This window comes from Mesocricetus auratus, unplaced genomic scaffold, assembly GCF_017639785.1.
Source record: "Mesocricetus auratus isolate SY011 unplaced genomic scaffold, BCM_Maur_2.0 Super-Scaffold_15014, whole genome shotgun sequence".
Classification (NCBI taxonomy): domain Eukaryota; kingdom Metazoa; phylum Chordata; class Mammalia; order Rodentia; family Cricetidae; genus Mesocricetus; species Mesocricetus auratus.
In genome coordinates, this window is record NW_024429186.1 from 18,217,551 (window position 1) to 18,239,179 (window position 21,629).

A 21,629-nucleotide genomic window follows, 5' to 3' on the forward strand; every position below is an offset into this window, starting at 1 on the left:
GACGGTAGCTGTCTGTTTAGTATCACTCTACTTTAGTGTGTTCACTTCCTTATCTTCCTCATATGCCCAGCAATATTGAACAATAAATTACCGCTTGTTTACCTTGGAGTTGGGGCACCTCCAGCCCCTGACTTACTGGCTCCCTTTTGTAGGCTCCTCTTCCACTGCCTGCAGCTTCTCCATAGCTCAGTCTCAGGGCTTGTTCTTGTCCTCTCTCCTCATATGTCATGCATGTTTGAATATGCACTGCCAACCTGACCTCCTCTGCTTTCAAACTTTCAATATGCCTGTAGTGTTATGTTTATCTGATTCCTCCTAGGCATCTCAAACTCCTCATGTCCAAAATTGAACAGACCATCTCTCACCCAGGTCTGCTTCTGTTTCAATATCTGTAAATTCTGGCCTCACTTAATCTAGAAAATGTACTTACATTTAATTTTTAGCTACATACTTTTCATGTATGGTTATCTCTTTATTTTCAAATGATATCAAGAAACTCCTGTATGCTAAGAATTAAACTGGATCCTAGAAACAGGATGGTGACCTTAACAAATCATGAGCATATATTTTAGAGATATTTGTTAAATATCTACATGATTATTTCTAGATAGATGTTGCTAATCTCAATTATATACAGAATCAAATTTTATTTTAGTAACTAAATATATTTTATGATAATGTTTCCTTTGTACAGTTTGATACTTTTATTGGTACATTCTTTTTCTCAACTGTAAAATTTGTAAATTGGTAAAAATTGAGATTCTGAAAGTAAGAAAGTTCCTACAGAGGAGGCTATGTCTTCCACAAGAGTAGCTTTGATAGTTAAGAAATGTGTGTTGGGCTGAGTAGTGGTGATGCATGCCCTTAATGCCAGCACTCAGGAGGCAGATGCAGGAAACAACAAAAGAAATGTTTGTTGAGGACTTTTGAAGTGGCTCAGTAGTTAGGAGCGTTGGTCCTTTGCAGAGGACCTGGGTTCTATCTACAGCAGCACATGGTAACTCACAACTGTCTATATCTCTAGGCCCGTCTAGGGATCCGATGGCCCGTTCTGGATTCTGTGGGCATAAAGGAACATACAAGGTGTACACATACAGGCAGGAAAAACATCCATTACATATGAAATTGAAGATCAATAAATCTTTTTAAAGAAGAAATGTTTGTTAAGAAATTAAATATTGCATATTTAAATCTAATGTAGAATAAGACAGTTAAAAACAAAAATAGGTTAAAATGAAGATGATAAATTACTTTGAGAAAATTGTCTTTTTATTCATAAACAGTGAAATAATGCTGAAAATGATATGTTCATGTGTTACCCTTATGTATATAAATACCGTGTTTAAAATTTTTCATAACAACCAAGAATCCCCAGGTAGACAAAATTTTAAGTTTTAGTCAAGAAAAATAAGTCTTGAACTCTTAAAAGTGAGATAGCTAAGTAATAGCCCACTGCTGTGATATCTATGCTTAAAAGAAAAAGACCCATAATACAGGACTTTAAAAAAAAAAGTGGAGGCTGAAGAGATAACTAATTGGTTAAGAGCACTGACTGCTCTTCCATAGGACCTGCGTTCAGTTCCCAGCACCCATGTGGCAGCTTACAACTGTCTATAACTCGTTTAATAGGGGATCTGACACCTTCACACAAATGTACATGAAATAAAGTTAAATTAAAATTATAAAAAGTGAACATTTGAACCTTTGATAAATCTAGGTACAGGGAGTCATTATATTGTATTGAAGATGGGATCTTTTTAGCAATATAATGTTTTTAAAGCCACTTAGTTATCAATCCTACCGAATCCTAATTTCTTCATCTGTAACATAATAGTTATCTTAGCTACTTATTGGATTGTCATACCAATATAATAAGCTTTCTCATGCAAGTGTGTTTTGAAATGTAAAACATTTTTATATATCAATTTCTGTTTCAAGTTGTACTATTAAGATTTCAGATTATTATGAGCAAAGTTAAAATATACACAAGAATCTTGCTACTCCTTTATTTTTATTTGTAAGTAAATTACATCTTTTTCTAATAAGTGCCTAGGTAATAATGCAAGAATTTCAAGATAGCTAGGTGCATTAGTTACTTTCCTATTGCTCTGATAAAACACCGTACCTGAAAGGAAGTTATGAGAGAAGTAGTTTATTTTGGCTTATCATTCCTGAAGGGTGAGTCAGTCCATCATGGCAAGGAGTACATGGTAGCAGCAGCCATGGCAGCTGGAGCAGGAAGCCAAGAGTTCACATCCTTTACTGAAAACGTGAGGCAGAGAAAGCAAACTGCAAGTAGGGCACAAGGTTTTAAATTCTCGAAGCTCACCCTCAGTGACGTACTTCTGCCAGCAAGGCTTCCTCCTAAACCTCCAACAGCATCACCAACTAGGGACCAGATGTTAGAATACCAGAGCCTGTGGGGCCATTCTCATTCACACCACCATACGGATAAGAGTCAGGATCCACACAAGTTTTTTTGCATTCAGAATCATATAACTCTCAGTGGTAGTTTGTGAGTACCTTGATCTCTCTCCTGTCTCGATTGATTTGTAATGACATGTATTCATGATTGGTTTTCACTTGCATATGCTGCTGGAAAGCCTACTAGGACTCTCTTAATTACTCGTGTCATTCATTTGCCAAAATAAGTGACTGTGGATAATTACTCTTAGTAAGCATTGTGCTGGGGGTGCTGGGGAAGGAAGAGGGTTAGAATCCAAAGTATTCACCTGTGACCTCAGTTTGTTCTTAGCAGACATTAAAATCGGGTCAGCGAGATGGCTCAGTGAGTAAAGGCACTTGAGTTTTATTTGTGGGGTGCGCATGGTGGAAGGAGAAAGCTGACTCTGCAGAATTGTCCCCTGACCTCCACACACATAAACAGACAAAAATAGACAAAAGGTATTATAAAATGTTTTAGTGCTGTCGTGTTTAACGGTAGGCATTTGTAAAGTCCTCCCTCCTCCCCCGCCACCACCCCCCAACATCAGAGCAGATCTTTGGTCTCTTCAAAGAGCAGAGACAAGATGACTTCACAGTTCCCTTTTACTTTTTCTTGCAGCAGACATTACTGGTTCTAGTAAGCTTGCTCAGGAGAGTGGTTTTTTTCCTTCCTTCCCTCCTCCCTTCCTTCCTTCCTGTAAATTCAATGTAAACGATACATCAGCAAACGGGATGTCCTGATCACTTTTGAATTAACATCATTTTCCTAGAAACGCCCAAGTGTTGAATATTCCATTTGTTCAGATAATGTTAAATATTTTTGTTTACTTGAAAAATAGTTAGCTGTCAGTTTTGTCTGTTTTCCTTTCTCTTTTGCCTTTTATTCTGATGGATAGCTATTGGAGGCCAAGCAGGTGTTCCTGAGAGTAGGCTTGCTACTGCCTTGGGGATGACGGAAAGCATTCCCAGCATCCCCATGATGTGTCCACTAGAGAGCAGGAATGGATGCGGTGCATCTGTCAGGATAGGGTTGTCTTGTTTATTTTCTGAGGGCAGTGGCTCTCAACCTTCCCAATACTGCAACCTTTTAATACAGTTCCTCATGCTTTGGTGACCCCCAATCATAAAATTATTTTTATTGCTGCTTCATAACTAAATTTGCTACTGTTAGGAATCATAATGTAAATTTTTTGAGATAGAGGGTTGCCAAAGGGGTTGCTACCCACAGGTTATGAACCTCTGCACCTAGGGGTATTTAGGAGAATTTACCGTGGGATAATAAGATTGGAAATATAGGATTACTGTTGGTATTTTATAAATGTTCTTTATTTAAAACATTTTTTAACTTTTGGCAATTTTACTGTTTTTATGTCATAGCCATCCCCCCTCCCACAACTCCTCCCAGACCCTTCCTTATTTTCCTACCCATCCAGTTTCATGTTCTGTGTCCCTCTTTTTCTTCATTCTTCTCTCATTCCAATTCTTAGATCCGTGGAGTCCAGTTTGCGTTGGCTGACTACTCCTGGGCATGGGGCCTGCTCTGATAATAGACCAGCTGTCACACCATTAAAGGAAATACTTTTCTTCTCCCAGCATCAGTTAATGCAATAGCTCCTTGATAGGAGAAAGCCCTTGTGCCTTCTCTCTCCTCCATGCTAGGATTCTTTCTGGCTTGAGCTTTGGCAGGTCTTGCGCATACTATCACAATCACTGTGAGTTCAAATGTGCCGCTGCCCTGTTGTGTATGAAGAAAAGTACAGTTTCTTTGAAATATCTACTCCTACCCCCTTATGGTTCCTGCAATCTTTTTGTGGCTGGGACATGGGGAGGGAAGGTTGGCTGGCCTGGGACTTGCTGTGCACATGAGGTTGGCCTTAAATTCATAAGACATCTGTCTGCTTCTGCCTCCTGAGTGCTAAAATTAAAGATTATACCACCATGTTCTTGATTTTCTTGCTTTTTTCCTGCTCCACCCTCCACATAGAGCCTTAAGGGGAAGGGTATGGTATAGACATCCCATTTAGGGTCAAGCACTCCAAAGACCCTTATTCTCTGCATGTTGACAAGTTGTGGGTCTGTGTGTTAATTGTCAGCTGCAAGAAACTTCTATGATGAGGCTTAAGTGAGGCACTCATTGATGGGTGTAGTACCAGGTCATTAGGAATTGTTTTGTCGCATTGTCCATTTAGCAGAATAGTAGTAGCATGTTTCTTTCTACATTGTGTGTGTATACATGTATGCATGTCTGTGGCTTGATATGCATATGAAAATCAGAGAGCAAAATAAATAAAACACCATATGAACTCATCATTCACATTTTTAGTTATGGACATTTCCATTTTTTCTGCATATTAGGGACGTACTGAATCAGTGTCAGCCATGATCCAACCGTTGTTCAGTCACAGTGTGGAGACCTGATAGTGAGCCAAAGAGACAGCGGCTTCCCCTCTAAATTGGGCAGCAGACAGTAACACAAGTAGTAATAGGTTGCAAGGAATCAAATTCAGTAGGAATGAGATGGAAGGGTCAAAGCATACCAGGTTGTCTTGGAGGTGCTTTACCAAGAAACTGACATGTGAGAAGAGAGGCGTGAAGGAAATGAGAATGGGTGCTGTAGGTCTCTGGGAATGTTTTCTCTAGGTGAGGGGTTATGCACTATTAAGGCCCGAGTGTTTGTCAAACAGTGAGGCAGTGTAGGCTGTATGAACCGTGAAGATTAGAGTAGTGGGGGTAAGGACATGTAACTCTATGGAGGATCACAAGTGTAGCTGTATGAACCATGAAGATTAGAGTAGTGGGGGTAAGGACATGTAACTCTTTGAAGGATTACAAGGAAAGGGCGAGTAAGTCGCACGTTTCTCTGCACAGACCAGTAGCCACTAGCAGGTCTGAGTAGCATGACATACACGGAGCTGTTCAGAATGTGATCCTGCTTGGCTTGAGTGGTAACTCAGAGTAGAACAGGAAATGGGTAGAGTTAAAGAAGCTCTGTGGTAGTCTTAGCAAAAGACGTTGTTGCCTTGAGCCACAGGTAGTGGGTGGAGTTTCAGAAGTAGATTTGGAGTATATTTTGACAGTAGGACTAATGGAAATTTTTATGAGTTAGATGTGGAATATGAGAGAACCCAAGAATCTGGGAGAGCTCTAAGGTGTTTTGCTCTATGTGGAGGGTGGAGCAGGAAGAAAGTAAGAAAGTCAAGAACATGGTGATATACATCTTTAATTTTAGCACTCAGAAGGCAGAGTTCAGTACAGTAAGCTGAATGGGAATGACCCATGAGACATGAAAGCAAGTGTCTACTCACTATTATCTGGGCTAGGTACATACATTTGATAATTTCCTATTTTGTTTATAAGGGAACAGCAAAAGAGTATGAAAAAGAAACTGGGAAGAAGAGAGACAGTCCTTTAAAGCCAAGTGGGAAATTGTCTCAAGTCAAAAATGATTAGCAGTCAGTTGGATTAAATAAGATGAGTACTGAAGGTTGAATCTTACTTAAGAGAGAACAGGACTTAAAATAACATCTGTGCACAACTCCGGTACCTATGAACAAGGGCAGGAATGGGTGGAGAGCAGCACAGAGGATCAGGTAGAGTTGAGAGAGGCTGCTTCTATACTGTAAAATGGGAGAAATTATCTGGGTTTGGTGAGTACAATCCAGGAGGACCGTGAGTTCCTGGTCAGCCTGGACTGTATAGTGAGTTTGAAGCCAGCCTTGGCTACAGAGTGAGATTCTGTCTGAGAGAGAGAGGGAGGAGAGATAGACATGTCACATGCCTCTTAAAGTAACCCTGAAAACACAGTGGGAGTAAATATACTAATGATACAGGAAGAGGAAAGAAAGGAAAGGACTTAGAACACTCTTGAGAGTGAGATCAGCAAGTGCACAAGACAGTGTGGATCTTAGCCAGAGACGGAAGGGCCAGTCATTCAAGGTGAATAGTGGGCATGAGCACGTGTGGAGGCTTAGAGGTAGCTATGGAAGGTCTTTGTGATTGATTGCCTTCATTTTCTCACTGCGAATAAGGGAAGCAATGGAGATACTGAACATGTAAAATAAATGGATTAGAAAAGCATGACTGTTTTGTTGCTCAGCATGAGTTTCAGATGAAATTGATCAAACTGCTTGCATATTTTTGTGCAGCCTCTTTAGTTGTATAAGTTCATGTAAAGAGTGAGTGGTGGATTGAATTGAGCTTGTCTTTGTAACTAGTTTCCCTTGTGTGTGCCCATAAATAATGCATACTATTATCTCGGCGTTTTTAAGATGTGCATGAATGTTGTATTCTGTTATAAATTGATTTTGCGTATGTGTTCGCATACTTGTTTGTGGATGTGCACGTGTGCATGCAGGTACATGTTCACATGTATGCATGTGCATTTAGAGACCAGATGTGATGTCAGGTGTCTTCCTCTAGTACTCCACTTTTTTGGATTCAGAATCCGTCACTGAATCTGGAGATCTTAAATTCTTCTAGGCTGACTGATCATGAGCTTCAAGGATCAGCCTGAAATACAGGGACATTATTAATCTTGTACTTAACATTGTATAATTCCACATATTATAGATTCACCTGGGGATTTTATATAGATAACCATATTAAAAGAATAAGTTGGAGCTGAAAAGATAGCTCAGGTAGTAAAGTACATACTGTGCTAGCCTGAGGACCTGAGTTCAATCCCCAGCATGTATATAAAAAGCTGAGCATACTGGCATATGCTGTAATCCCAGTGCTGGGGAGGCAGAGACAAGAGAATCCCTGGAGCTCACTGGCTATCCAGCCTACTCTAATAAGTGAGCTCCAGGTCCCATTGAGAGACTCTGCATCAAAAGTCATAATAGCCTAAACATGTTCTGAACAAGGACAACACCAGAAGGCATGCTGGTGTGGAAGGGGGACCACTTACCTCTAGACAATGAACTAAGGAATACGAGGTTTCCATAGAAGAGCACACCAGTTGGTTATCCAATACCAAATGGTCAGCCCTGAAAGCATATACATACAAGTATCACTGTACAGACTGAGCAGGTTGTGTTTATATATTCAGGAGTAACAGAGAGAGAGACACAGACACAGACACAGAAAGACAGAGATAGAGAGAGACAGACAGAGAGAAAGAGAGACACAGAGAGAGAGAGAGAGAGAGAGCGAGAGCGCAGGCAGGAGACAGGAGAGACATTTACACATGTAACAAGAATTAAAAAGGCCATGAATTTGAAAGAGAATGGGAGGTACATGAGAGGGATTGGAGGGAGGAAAGGGAATGGAGAATAATTTAATTCTATTATAATCTCAAAAAGTAAAAAATTATTTAAAATTTCAATCTAGATAGTTTCTGAGAATGAGATTGAAAGTTGACCTATGGCCTCCATATATGCAGACACATGAACATGCGCGCGCGCACACACACACACACACACACACACACACACACACACACACACACACACACACACACACGAAAGAGCCACAGTTTATAAGTAGCAATGGTTTGTTTCTTTTCTGTTTTCATGCCTTTCAGTTCCTGTATGTTTGGGAATAGTCGATATATACCACATGTGTCTGGGGCCCACAGAAGCCAACAGAGTCAGATCCCTTGGAACAGGAGTTCCAGATGGTTGTGAGCTATCATGTGGGTGCTGGGAACCAAACCCAGGTACTCTGCAAGAGCAGCCAGTGCTGTTAACTTTATTGTTAGTTTCTGGAAAGCGTGTTTTTCAGTGGTAGAGCATTTTTCAGTTCCTAGAACAAACTTGCATGAATTTATTTACTCATTGGATCTTTATATTAATTAATATTTGTTAGAAATGTTATTATTTAAGTTGATAAATAATTTTCTTTTGTAATATTGCACTTTTCCAATTTCGCTATCAAGGTTTTGATACAATAAAATGCATTTGGGATAGTTTTACAGACATTTTTTTAATATACATATGTTTACAAACTTCTCTAAGTTTGGATGAATGCATTTCCACAACTAGAATGGATGATGTTTTTTGTTGTCTATTTTCATGATGGGCAGCTCAAATACTTACATAGGTATATATATGCTTTAATTACCTTTGAATTAGTTTTAGTAAATTGTAAATTTATATAAAATGCTACATATGTCTAAAATTCTTTAACCTTCATTTGGTCATAGAATTTCTGTGTACTTTTAACTTCTGTTACAACTCCTATAATGTTTACTTTTATGTTATCAATATTAACAACTTACAATCTGTCTTGCCACGTGTTTGCCCTTTCTTAGTCCTCCATAAGACATGCTCTACACAGTCCCCCAGGTTTGCCACATCTTTAATTAGTTCTTTTGTTCCTTTTACTCTCTGTAAGTTCCTTTTGTGTTTTTTCCAGAGCTTGGAATTTTATACTTATTTTACTAATAATTGGTTTTTTAAAATAACAAATAAGAATTTTTTAGAAACAACCTTTAGCTATCTCTCTCAAGCTCTGACTTTGTTATTTTTACTGTTTTAAAACAGTCATTTTTTTCTTTGGGTGATGCATGCATTATTTAGAAGTTCATTTTAAGACAATAAAGAATGAGATACATAGTTGTTGCTTCAAGGTAAAATAAAACATGGCTTAGAATGTAGTATAGCTTCTTGTTCTTATTGTTTATCCAGTGCAGAGTGGTTAGCCCTGAAACCATATACACACAAACAACAAAATGGGTTCACTGGATTGTATTTATGTTTATTTGTGCATATATATACACATACATACATTATCTGTAACAATAATAAAGAAGAAGCTGCTAACTTGGGAGTGGGGAAATATGAGGAGTTTGGTGGGTATCTAGGAGGGGTTGGGAGGAAGAAACAGAGACTAGAAAGTGATATAACTCTATTCCCAGTAAAAGAGTTTAAAAGTAAAACGTGATTGCTAGTGATTGTATTTGTCACTAACCAATACATATGTTTCATATACTTTTAACATAAAAGTTACAAGTATCTTGTGTTTTAGAGAAGAAAATCCAGATTTTTGAGACTTTTAATTTGAAATTTTTCTATATTTATTTATTGTATGTGTATGCATGCCTAGACACACATGCCACAGTGCATGTATGGAGATCAGAGGACAACTTACAGGAATCAGCTCGCTCCATTGTGTGGATTCTGGATATCAAACTCAGGTCTCAGGCTTGCTGGCAATTGCCCTTATTTACTAAATCATCTTCTCAGTCCCAATTGAACTTTTTATGAAACTGAAATTTTATTTTTATTGTCTCACACTGGGAAGGAAATCCAGCATAGTTTCAAAATGTGTGAAGCAAAGCCTCCTATAAAATGAAGATGAAGTTTTATTAGATTTACCTAAAAGACTGGTTTTCTAAGCAAAAATCAAGAGAGGCAATACCTCTAAAGTCATCAAATCTCGGAGAATTTTTTTTCTGTGTTCTGAAAATTGATTTGGCATTTGGTGTTTTAGAGATAGATGTCTTAATGGCATATTCTAAAGTAGTATCAAATGAAGTGGGAGAGATGTGTCTATGGTTCACAATGCTTGCTGCTCTTGTGGGTCCTGGGTTGGAGGGATGCTCAGTACCCATGAGGTGATACAGAGGGTGTGTCAAGCAGATTCTACTGCCACTGCTGCAGTAACTCAACCACTGACATGCATTACTTGTCATGCTAGCGTGAAATCAAATCCCCTTTTTGTTTGTTTGTTCAAGACTGAAAGAGCATATTCTTTTTGTGGAACTATTGAATACATGGCACCAGATATTGTCAGAGGGGGTGATTCAGGACATGACAAGGTATGTTCTACTTTTGATACTATTTTGTGTGTTTCTGTAAATTGTGTAATAAGAGTTACTAACTTCTAGTCCAGACCTTAAACAGAGCACATCTCTGGTACTTCTTCCCTTCATTTGTTTCTCTGTTTTGTATACTGGAACACACTATGAGTTTTCACATTTTGTCTTGAAAAATACAAAAATGAAGAGATTTTAGGTTTTCCTTTTAAGGTTTCATTGAAAATCTTTTGCTTTGTAGAGTGACATTCTTGTTAAAGTTGAGATCTTGAAGTTACTCTTCAAATAATTTAGAAGTTTATTTTCACTGGAAGAACCTATGATCTTAAACAAAGTACCATGACTCCATTAAAAAAAAATCATTCATTTTGTGTTGTATGAGACACATTTGAACCAAGTATAATAAAGAGGTGTGACTGGATGCCTAAGCTGTGTATGTGGCTCCTGTTGCATTATGGAGAAAGATTCCGGACAGTGCTTTGTAAGCTTGGTTAAGTTCTTCAGGAAACAGACAGAAACGGATGGTGGTAGTGTTTGCCGCCTTTGGTTAGTAAATCCTTCTACTAAGATGTTTAGAGACCATTGAAAAAGAAAACCACTCATGCAGCCGGGCATTGGTGGTACACACTTTTAATCCCAGCACTTGGGAGGCAGATGCTGGCAGATCTCTGTGAGTTCGAGACCAGCCTGGTCTACAAGAGCTAGTTCCAGGACAGGCTCCAAAGCCACAGAGAAACCCTGTCTCAAAAAACAAAAACAAAAAACACTCATGCTTTATTCCCAGTTTCTGCCTTTAAACTTCACAGAAATATTGATGACTTTGTTGATTATTTTCCAACAGAAATAGCATTTTTTCATAACCTTGAAAGGAAAATTCTACATTCAAATTACAGTCTGTTTCCTAACCCTCTAAAGAGCTTGGTTTTTTTCTTTTTCTTTCTTTTCCCCCCTCCTCTCTTCCCTGTATAAGTGCCAAAGATAATAAAGAAGCTGTCCAGTCCAGTCTAGGTCATTTTTCTATCCTGTATTAAAGGTAATTCTTCCCTATCACTTTGATTTAACAATAACATTCTCTAAATGAATTCTGGCTGGCTTGTTCTTATTGTTCTCTCCCTGGTCTTCTATCAAAACACCACATATACGATTTCTGTATCTGGGCTGACTGCTTGGTCTCCTTTCTGATGACCTGTTCTATATTCATCAATCCATTCCCAAGTTTGAATGGCAGTGGCTACTGGCCCACGGTTAGAATCTGTGTTAGCCACACAGCATGGTTTCATGCCCAGTGCATAGCATTCTGAGGGCAGACTCAACGGCATTGCACCTGCTTATGTGAATTCTGGGGTTGGAATGCTGGCTTTATGGTATAATTTAAAGCAATTGTGCAATTCAGTAGGAATTTATAACTTGGTTTTGGAAAATTAACTATGAAAGCTTTAATTTTCAAATAAGAAAACCTTGTTTTACACCTAGAATCTCTGCATGGCTAAGATCCATGCTATGACTAGCCAAAAAACATTCTCTCTTGAATATTTATTGTTCAGATGATTATATTTATAAATGGGTTTACAGTTTAGAGTAGATTTTATTTTTCTGTTATTTTAAACATCCCCATTGGCTTAGAGACGTCACCACATTCTGTAAGAGAAATTGATTTTTAGGGGGCTGTTTTAAAAGTAACACCCTTATAAGATTTTTACATCTTTGCCTTTGAGTTTAAAGAATTCTATCTTGTTCATTGGACATGAATACTTTATAAAATTCTGGTTGGGTACTTATTTTCCACAGATCATAAATTCAATATTCCACCTACTTAAACTTTTAAATTAACAATGGTAAAACTAACTTATTTTAGGAAATCGTTAAAGCACTTTCTATTCTGGGTATATGTAGGCATTTTTTTTCTCAATGTCTCTTATATGTGCTAACTTATTACTCCTGGAACAGAAATCTATGAAAATGTTTTTGGTAAAATATTTGTAAGTATGTAACTTTACTTTTGGTCCTTTTTTCTTGTGACATATATTTTAGTTGCTAATTCTACAAAACGAAATTATTATTGTTTTATAGGCAGTTGACTGGTGGAGTTTAGGTGTTCTAATGTATGAACTACTAACAGGAGCATCTCCTTTCACTGTTGATGGAGAAAAAAATTCCCAGGCTGAGATATCTAGGTAAGACCTAAACAAATACCTTGAAATTATCCTCTTGTAACAAGTATTATCATTGCAGTATTATGTTTTTGTCCTATTTTTACTTGACTTTTCTAACACTGAGGACAGATTTGACAGAAGTAAATATTGAATCCACTTCAGTGAAGATGAAATAATAGGGATCCGTTTGCCTTCTCACCTGAAACAATTTTAACAATGAACAAAATATATGAAACAGCAGTTTTGAGGACATTGGACATCTGGCAAAGGAGAGGGCCCTGGTTTCAGAGATACAGAAAGTAAGTAAGGTATGCCCTAAGGTCACCCCAAATGACTACAAATACAGGGAGGGACAACCCATGTGACATTGAAGAAATGGAGCTGACAGTCTAGGGAGTGCTGCCTGGAGTGTCTGAGAGGAGAAGGAGGAGTCCAGAGACTTCCAGAAGTATTGTTATATGGAAAAACATTCCCAATGAAACATTTATTATTTATAGTTATTTATTTGTACTATATTTATTTTCCTCCAGATTGATCTATAGATTCAATACAACTGTAATTCCTACTGGCTTTTTTGTTTTGTTTTGTTTGTGGTCATCTGATCTAAAACTCAGGCAGAAATGAAGTGGATCTAGACCAGTCAGACTACCTTTGAAGAAGAACAAAGTTGATTTCAGGCTTGTCATAAGTGGTAATGGTTGTACTCTTTGGTTTTGGTGTTAAGACAAACAGATGAATCCTGATTGATTTGCATGCCTGCAATCCCAGTACTCAGAAGATATAAACAAGAGGATTGCTACAGTTTAACAAGGCTAGCTGGTTAACATCCCAAGTGCTAGAGCAGCTCCAGCTACACAGCGAGACCTGTTCTCTAAAACATGAAAAAAGAAGGGAGAGAGGAAGGAGAGAAGGATGAGAAAAGAAGATAAGTGAAACAGAATAGAGCCCAGAAATAAAACTGTGTGCACAGGTAACAGACTTTTGACAAGGTTCAAAGATAACTGTCACTTTGCAGGGGTTGGAGGGACACTTTTCAGTAAATGATTGCTAGAACTACTGACCGCTCAGATGGAAAAGACATGAACTTCAATAAATGCTTACTACTATATATGAAAAAAAATTCAAAAGAGACAGTAGGTCTAAATATGAAAGCTATAACTATAGCCGGGCGGTGATGGCGCACGCCTTTAATCCCAGCACTCGGGAGGCAGAGGCAGGCGGATCTCGGTGAGTTCGAGGCTAGGCTGGACCAACAGCCTCCAAAATAATACAGAGAAACCCTGTCTCGTAAAACCAAAAAAAAAAAAAAAAAAAAAAAAAAGAAAAGAAAGAAAGCTATAATTATAAAACTTCTGAAAGAAAACATTTTTAAAAAATCTGTTGAACCGGGAAATGTCTCAACAGATAAAGATGCTTGCTGTTCAGGCCTAATGACATAAGTTCAGTCCCCCAAACCCATGTAAAAGTGGGAGCATACTCCATAAAGATGTCTCTGGCCTCCACTCTGTGGAGCTTGTGTTCCCCCTCCATATAATTAATTTTCTAAAATTCACTGTGGCCTAGGGTAAGCTAAAAGGTTCTTAAGTGTTACTGTCAATAAAGAAATCATTTAGCCTGGCACTGGTGGTGCACGCCATTAATCCCAGCACTTGGGAGGCAGAGGCAGATTTCTTTGTGTTTGAGGCCAGCCTGGTCTACAGAATGAGTTCCTGGACAGCCATGGCTACACAGAGAAACCCTGTCTCAAAAAACCAAAAAAAAAAATCCATTTATAAACTAGACTGTTTCAAGATTGAATACTTTTATTCTTCAAAGCATTAAGAAAGTGAAAACAATAAGTCACTGAGATAAAAATTTTAAATCATATATATGATAAAGATCTGGTATAGAAAATATATAAAAAACTCTAAAAACTTAAGAAAACAATCAGCCTTATAAAACATGCAAAAAATATTGAAAAGACATTGCAGTGAAGATGATCAGCGAATGGCAAGTAAAAGTTAAAAATTGAGCAGTGTCATTTGTCTTTAGGGAAATATAGACTCAAACTACAGTGAAATGCTCCCATACTCCCCCAGCTGGTTATGAATAAAGACAGTGGTCATGCCAGATACTGGTAAGAATATGGAGGGAATGCAAGGGGGTGTGAGCAGGGGGAGACATCATAGTACAATGTTAGAAAATAGGCAGTTTCTCTAAAAAGCAAAACATTATCTACTACATGAGCCATCCATTCTAGCCCTAGATGTTTACAAGGGAAAACAAAACGTGTCCTTACAAAAACTTGTACAGCAAGTGATCCCAAACTGGAAATAGCCCAAGTATCTGTTAACAAGCACTTAAACAAATTATGGTGTACCCACGCAAATAAAGAACTACTTAGTAGTAAAAGTGTACACTGTATTAATACAAACAAGAAGTTGAATAAATCTAAAAATAACTGTACTGAGTGAAAGAAGCCAGGCAATATAGAGTGTCTAGTGTGATTCCAGTCCTGGAAAATGTCAGCTCATCTATTTTAACAAGCAGAAGGTTGGTTAGTATGGGTCTGGCAAGGGAGAAGAGAAGAAAGTTTACAAAGGAGCATGAGAGACTTTGGAAGGGCATGGGTTTCTTCATTATCCTGAGTGTGGTGCCAGTTTCACAGTTACATGCACAAGAAGACAGGCTTTATCCAGCTGCACTTTGTGTGAATTTATTGTGCGTCAATTGTAACCAATTAAGTAAAGTAGTAAGATGTACCATTTACAGGACAGACTCAGGAGTTTTTTAAAAATTAGCTAAAATTACACCTGTTATAAAACTTCTAAGTACTGTTTTTAAATTTTAATTCTAAATGGATTTTGACAGTTTGAAAATGCCTCCGGTGGGGTGTAGTGATTCATATCCATAATAAAGGTGATCATGGAGTCACAAGACCAGATTTGAAGCCAACCTAGGCAAAATTGTGATACCCCATCTAAAATAATTAGTAGATTAATTTTTGGAAAAAATTCCCTTAATTTATTGGCAATCAGTATAAGAATTTAGGCCATGGTTTCCCTTCTGACTCTAGCTCTGTCTGCCTGTAGAGAGAAGTTTATTGCTCATGATAACAGAAATTCTTCAAGTGGCATTCACATTTAAATTGATCTTGTTTCCTTCCTTTCAACCATTTGGCATTCTGGTATTAGCAAGTGAAAGATCGTGAATCAAAATCTATCTGAAATCTTTAAACAAATGGATGTTCAATAATTTAAATAGAATTTCTTCCCTTTACCAGTTAATCACTTTATCATGTTAATTCATTTTGTTTAAAACTATGTGTTAACATGATCATTTGGTGGCTTTTGATAACTGAATTGTGGTACTCCAGTTTTTCCTTTTAGGATAATCATTTTGATTATCTTTACTGATATAAATCTCGTAGTTTGTTCTTTTAAATGTGTCATCAAGATAAGTGTCATTCATAATCTTATCTCTAAACATTTTAATTGGTAGAGGCTTTTTTTCATTGAATTCTTACATTATGTAAGAATTTTGTTTCGAAACAGGGTCTCATTATGTAACCGTGGTTAGCCTGGAATTTACTGTGTAGCTCATGGCCTCCAATTCATAGAGATCTACCTGCCTCTGTTCATTGAGTGCCTGGGATTAAACATGTATGCCACCAAGCCCTGCTACTGTTCCTTAATTTTTGTAATATTCAAGAACTCAGCTTAGTACCTGTACTTTTGTCATTTTCTTGTTATTACTGTCTACATATATCTAAGATCAAATAAACATACTTGTTTAGTATATCAAATTTCATAGTACAAACTTTAAATGAGAAGAAAACCTAAGAGTTTAACCTTCCTCCTGAAATTAGACTCTCTTCTTGGATGGGAATGAAATCCCTTACTTGCCATATGCTGTCATTGAAAGGACTGTTAGGTAGGCATTTGCATGAGTGCCCAGACTCGCAACAACCGGTAACAACATCACTGTATTTGAAGACAGTTTTGTGTAGAGTGAACCTTTTCAGTTCTGTTGACTATTCATAAGAAATGATTTCAGATTCCTCATATCTTGGTACCATTTTAGACAGATGTTAAGTTGTTAATTTAGACTTGAGTGGTTTCTGTATACCCGTTTCTTATCTTTATCCATGTATGTATGTATGTATCATGGGCTTGTATGTTTTATGTGTCTTCCCACTAGCTTTCTGTCTGCATAGAACTTCATCTTTTGAGCATATCTTACTGATGAACAGGAAGGAAGTCAGTTCTTCTATCTTCTCTTACAGTACTGAAGCTTTGAAAGCCATGATAAATGAATATCTTCTTACCTGAAAACCAAGATGTAAATGTTTTATCTCCTGCTATCCCATTATCTCTTGACAACTTTCTTTACTCTATCTAGTTTTATATGCCTTTGAAATGGAGAAATATATTTGCCATGAGATGTTTATTTGTTGTTTCATTTTCCCTCAGTAAAATATACTATATAAATGTTTCATTACACTGTTGTAGTGTTTTTAAGTCTAAGCAGCCCCCAAGATCTACAGGTTCCACATCCTTGTACCAATAATAGATCAAAATATTGGAATAAAATGCATTTCAGAAAGTTCCAAAAGTAAAAATTGAATTTAATGCATTACAAGGTACTTGCTGAGCCTACATGAATAAGTGACACAGAGTTCCTGCCTTAGGCTCTTGCCTTTTACAGGTCCTCAGTCTGTAGTTCTCATTGCTTGAGCATTGCCCACTTCAGATCTCACTCTGAATCAGATCTATAATTGATACATCTGTAGTATACAAGGTCAGTTTTTTTATAGTTATCCCCTAAACAATGTAATAGCTGTTTATACAACATTTATATTGTATCAGGGATTAGAAATACCCTGGAGATGTTTTAAGTACATGGGAGAATGTACATGGGTGTATGCCCACACTGTGTCCACATCATTTTATATAAGGAACTTGGCATCCTCAGATTTTTGTATCTCTGGGGTTCTGGAACTAATACCAAGGGATGGCTGGATTGGAAGAGCTCCAGTTAGTACTGTTTAGTAGCAGTCAGCTAACTGTAGTTTGCAGACAAGGTTTATTCTGCTTGCAATTTTGTTTTGTACCTACAGTTTGTTTTTATTGGGGAGAGGATGTGAGTTATGAACTAAGAATGCTTTTTACATTCTTTAAAAATAAAATTCATGATATAAAGTTTAAATTTGTGTCTATCCGTAAAATCTTATTAAAACATAGCCATATTTGTTCTATGGTGTATTTTTTTCTCACAGCTTTTTATAACAGCAGCAGAGTTGAATAGTGACCACGGAGACCCTCTAGATTACAAAGCCTGAAATACTTACTGCCTGTCTCTGTTAGAATTCCCTTATCCATCCATTAACAAGTAACAAATTGCCTCAGAACTAAGTGGATGAAAATAATATACATTTTATAGTTTCTGGGGTTTAAGCATTTAGGGTACAACTCAGCTACATCTTCTACTTGAAGGCTGTGCCAAGAGTCTTGGCTATGCTGTAATTATTATCTCAAGGCTCAATTAGGAAAAGATGTGCACCCACACTCACATGGCTGTGGCAAGATTCAGTTCCTTGTAGACCGGTGTAGTGGAGCCTTAGTCCCTTGCTTGCTGGTGGCTAAGGATTGTCTTCATTCCCTTACTGTGTAGATAGCCCAACATGGCAGCATAATCCATCCAAACATGTGCAGCCTCATCACGAAAGGCATTTAGTCCAGTGCACACCTAAGGGTCTGTGAATACAGAGCTAACTGTGACCTCTAGGGACTGTCAACATTTACAATCTGCCTCCCATTTTTACTTTATGAGAAAGATTACTGACTTCTAGTTTGGGTGACTTATTTATTGTTGTCCTTCATATGACATATTTCTTTAGAGAATCATTTTAATATAGTGATTTTGTATGACTTGCTCTATCCTTCTGACCCTCCAAAAAAGGCCAGTAATTGTGATGTATTTTATATTTTCTCCAGGTTGGTTTGTCAGTTATCATTTTGAATTCATTTGAATCTTGAAAGTTTTTTCCAGTTGCAAACTACTTGCTTTGGTGGGGTTATGTGCAAAATGATTACAAGTATACTGGGGATTTGTTGTTGTTTAAGAGTAAATCCACAGATCGATATGGTGGTATACACCTTTAGTCTCAAGCAAGTCTCTGTGCAACCAAGGGCATCCTAGTCCATGAAGCAAGTTCCAGGCCAGCCAGGGCTACATAGCATCAGGTGGGGGTGGATAGATAATTTATTTTTTCCTTGGCTTCTTATGTTCTCAAGTCTTTACGATAAAAATCTTTATTAGCATATTGTGTAAGGTCCTTGATTCTGAGTTTGCTGTTTGGTGTTTTCTTGTTCATTATAAGTATTATCTGTGTCTTTGCTTCCCAGAGTGTTTCGTTCATTACCCAAAGTACCTAAACATTTGTCACCATTGCTGTCTGCACATTGTTCTGCAAGGCACACTTATAGCTTCTTTTCACTAAATCCCAGGAGCAGAAGGGGCATGACAGTGGGGAGCAGAGTGTTGTAAATGATCCTTCCCCTAGCACACATTTTGTCTTACTTCCTCCACTATCTTTTTCATCTTCTCACTCTGGGATAGGGATATGGATGAATCATGTGTGATATCAATTGCTCTGAGGTTCTCCCTTGGTGTGTGTGATGTGGGGCAATGGAACTCTGAACAAAACCTCAGGATAATCACACTAGCTTTGGAAGAGGTCTGTTAGAAACACTATGCATCTAGTCTTAGGCTCTCCTTCACCTAAGATGTAGTCTTTTTCCATTTTCAGGTTGTCACCCCAGATACCCCACCACTGCCATCATAAGCCATTACTTCATTCTGATGTATAAATGCCAGCCTTCCACACTATGGAAAGGACCATGGAGGGAAAAAGTAGCCTTCAGTATTCATGTTCCCCAGATCTTGGGTGTGACCTGCTTTTTCTTACGGTCATATGTCCTTTTAGATGAGTGTCTTGAATCTCTACTCTGGGTCTTGTCCATTTAGCAGTCTTTAAAATCCTTTACATTATATTCTTCTGTGGTTCCAAACATTACCTTTGTTTCTGTTGTCACATGATACCACTTGGCCCCATGTAGTTCTGGGTCCTGCACCCTCCACTATCATTATTCTCTAACCCCGTTAGGGAAAGGTACTCAGGTAACAACACAGTCGATAGGAGCTTCAAAAGCTTCCGCTGAGCTATAGAAAAGCATGGGAAGGAAGAGGTGGGAAGTATTTCACCAATAAAAGCCATAGGAAAGTTTTTACCAAAACCTTTCTCAACAGTTGAAGAAGCCTTCAGGCACATCTGATAACCCAAGCCCACCAGTAGTCCATCTGACTTCCTATGAGAGGAGGCACAGCATCTTGGTGTGCTACTGAAGCCCTGACCACAGAGGAAGGGCAGTAAATATTAGGTAACTCTTGCCTCTTTTAGACAAGATTCTCCAAATGAGGTAGGCAGAGACCTCTGTTCAGCATAGTTCAGTCAGACATGTCTATGTCCTTGTTTCTCCTGTCTGCGAGAAACAAGGATTCCCTCCTTGACCACCAGAAGGGGTGACCCGAGAAGGCACGTGTCAGAGGCTTTCCAGGAGTAGGATTAGAGACGTAGAAGTGTATAGGAAGATAAAATAACTTATATGAAAGTGAAGAGGGATGCAGCAATGCACCACTTAGTGACAGGGATATGGTCTGAAAGTGTATCATGTGAGCATTCTAGAAGAGCTTTGACTAAGGTAACTCTGTTGTCAGTAGGCACTGTAGTCTTTGGGGACCATTATATATGTGGTTGAATGGCTTCCTGTGAAGACGAAACATTATTAAAATACATAACTGTATTTATAACCACACAGATACTACTGGATGACTGGATAGGCAAAGATTCTTCAAAAGCAGACAAAGCTGCCAAAGAATCATTGCTCCCAGTGAGTGAACTGATTTGGCTAAGGGAGGTATAACCTATAGGGACCAAATGAAGACTCCGTAACACCCACAGGAAAGTGATAGCTTGGAATGTTCTGTCCACTTTGCAGCCCGTCCCATGTCTAGAGGAAGATACCCTCATGGTCCCCATAGCCAGGACACTGCATGCTGGCATCTAAGCTGAGAAGTTACTAGTGTTGCTAGGTAAATTCTCAATGCTGACAAGTAGACAGCAGCAGCTGCTGTTGTACAGATGAAAAATAGCATGTCCATTTGTCCTAAGGACCCACCCAGCTGCTGTGAGGCTGGGCTGGGCATGATGACTGGGAAGTTACTTCATAGGAATGCTTATCTCCACACTGCTGTTTCCTTTCCTAGTCTGGTAAGATGCTTATTTCTGATAACAACAACAACAACAAAAAAAACCCTGTCAAATTATGGATTACAGACAATAAGAAAATAAATTTAATTGGTGAAGTATTTGCAGAGTGATTTCTCCTAAGGAGAAAGGAAAATACAAAGGCCTAGTCCTTGTCCTAAGTAAACTTATGTAGTGTGTAGGAAGAGATGGAAAAATACATGAAAATTCATATCAGGAGTTTTGAGAAATGTATGAGTCTTAAGACACTCTGAAAGTACAAAAGAGGTGTGGTTCCTCAGGGACCAGGTTGTCAGGGAGGTATTCATAACAGCTACAGCGTGGGCTGTGCCTGAGGGGAAAAGAGAATGCCTTGCAGATGGTGACAACTGTGTACGGTGGCACCCTAGGGCCTGTGCATAGAAAGTTCTAGATTCCCTTGTCACACTGTGTTCTTAGTGAGTCTGTGAAATGAAGTTCATCCTATTCCTGTTTTAAAAGTAATGTTTATAATAGTTAAAACATGCACAAGAGAAGCTGTCAGTAACAACACTCAAAGTTAGGCATGATGGCACATAGCTGTAATCTTACTTAATATTAACATGGAGACAAGAAGATCAAGAGTTCAAGGACATCCTTAGCTTCATAACCAATTCATGGCTATCATGAGCTACATGAGATGAGACCTTCTTTCAAAAACAGACAGACAAATACTGCTCCAAAGACAAGCAGGATTTTTTTTGAAACAGGATTTCTCTGTGTAATCCTGGCTGTCCTGGCACTTGCTCTGTAGACTAGGCTGGCCTTGAACTCAGAGATCCGCCTGCCTCTGCCTCCCAAGTACTAGAATTAAAGACATGTGCCACCCCTGCCCTGGGACAAGCAGAATCAATCAATCAATCAATCAATCAATCAATCAATCTATCTATCTATCTATCTACCATTTATTTGACTTTGCTTTTTAATTATACTTTCGTTCAAGGTA

The 21,629-nt window shown here is 38.2% G+C and overlaps 1 protein-coding gene across 4 annotated transcripts in view; it reads left to right on the top strand.

Moving 5' to 3' along the window:
* Rps6ka5 (ribosomal protein S6 kinase A5) overlaps positions 1 to 21,629 on the top strand; it is a 151,935-nt gene that overhangs the window by 100,853 nt on the left and 29,453 nt on the right. For all 4 annotated transcript variants that reach the window (XM_005068407.4, XM_040742627.1, XM_040742628.1 and 1 more), the window contains 2 exons: positions 10,124 to 10,207; positions 12,275 to 12,378. In XM_005068407.4, coding sequence (XP_005068464.1) covers positions 10,124 to 10,207; positions 12,275 to 12,378 — 188 coding nt within the window. The remainder of the gene's footprint in view (positions 1 to 10,123; positions 10,208 to 12,274; positions 12,379 to 21,629) is intronic.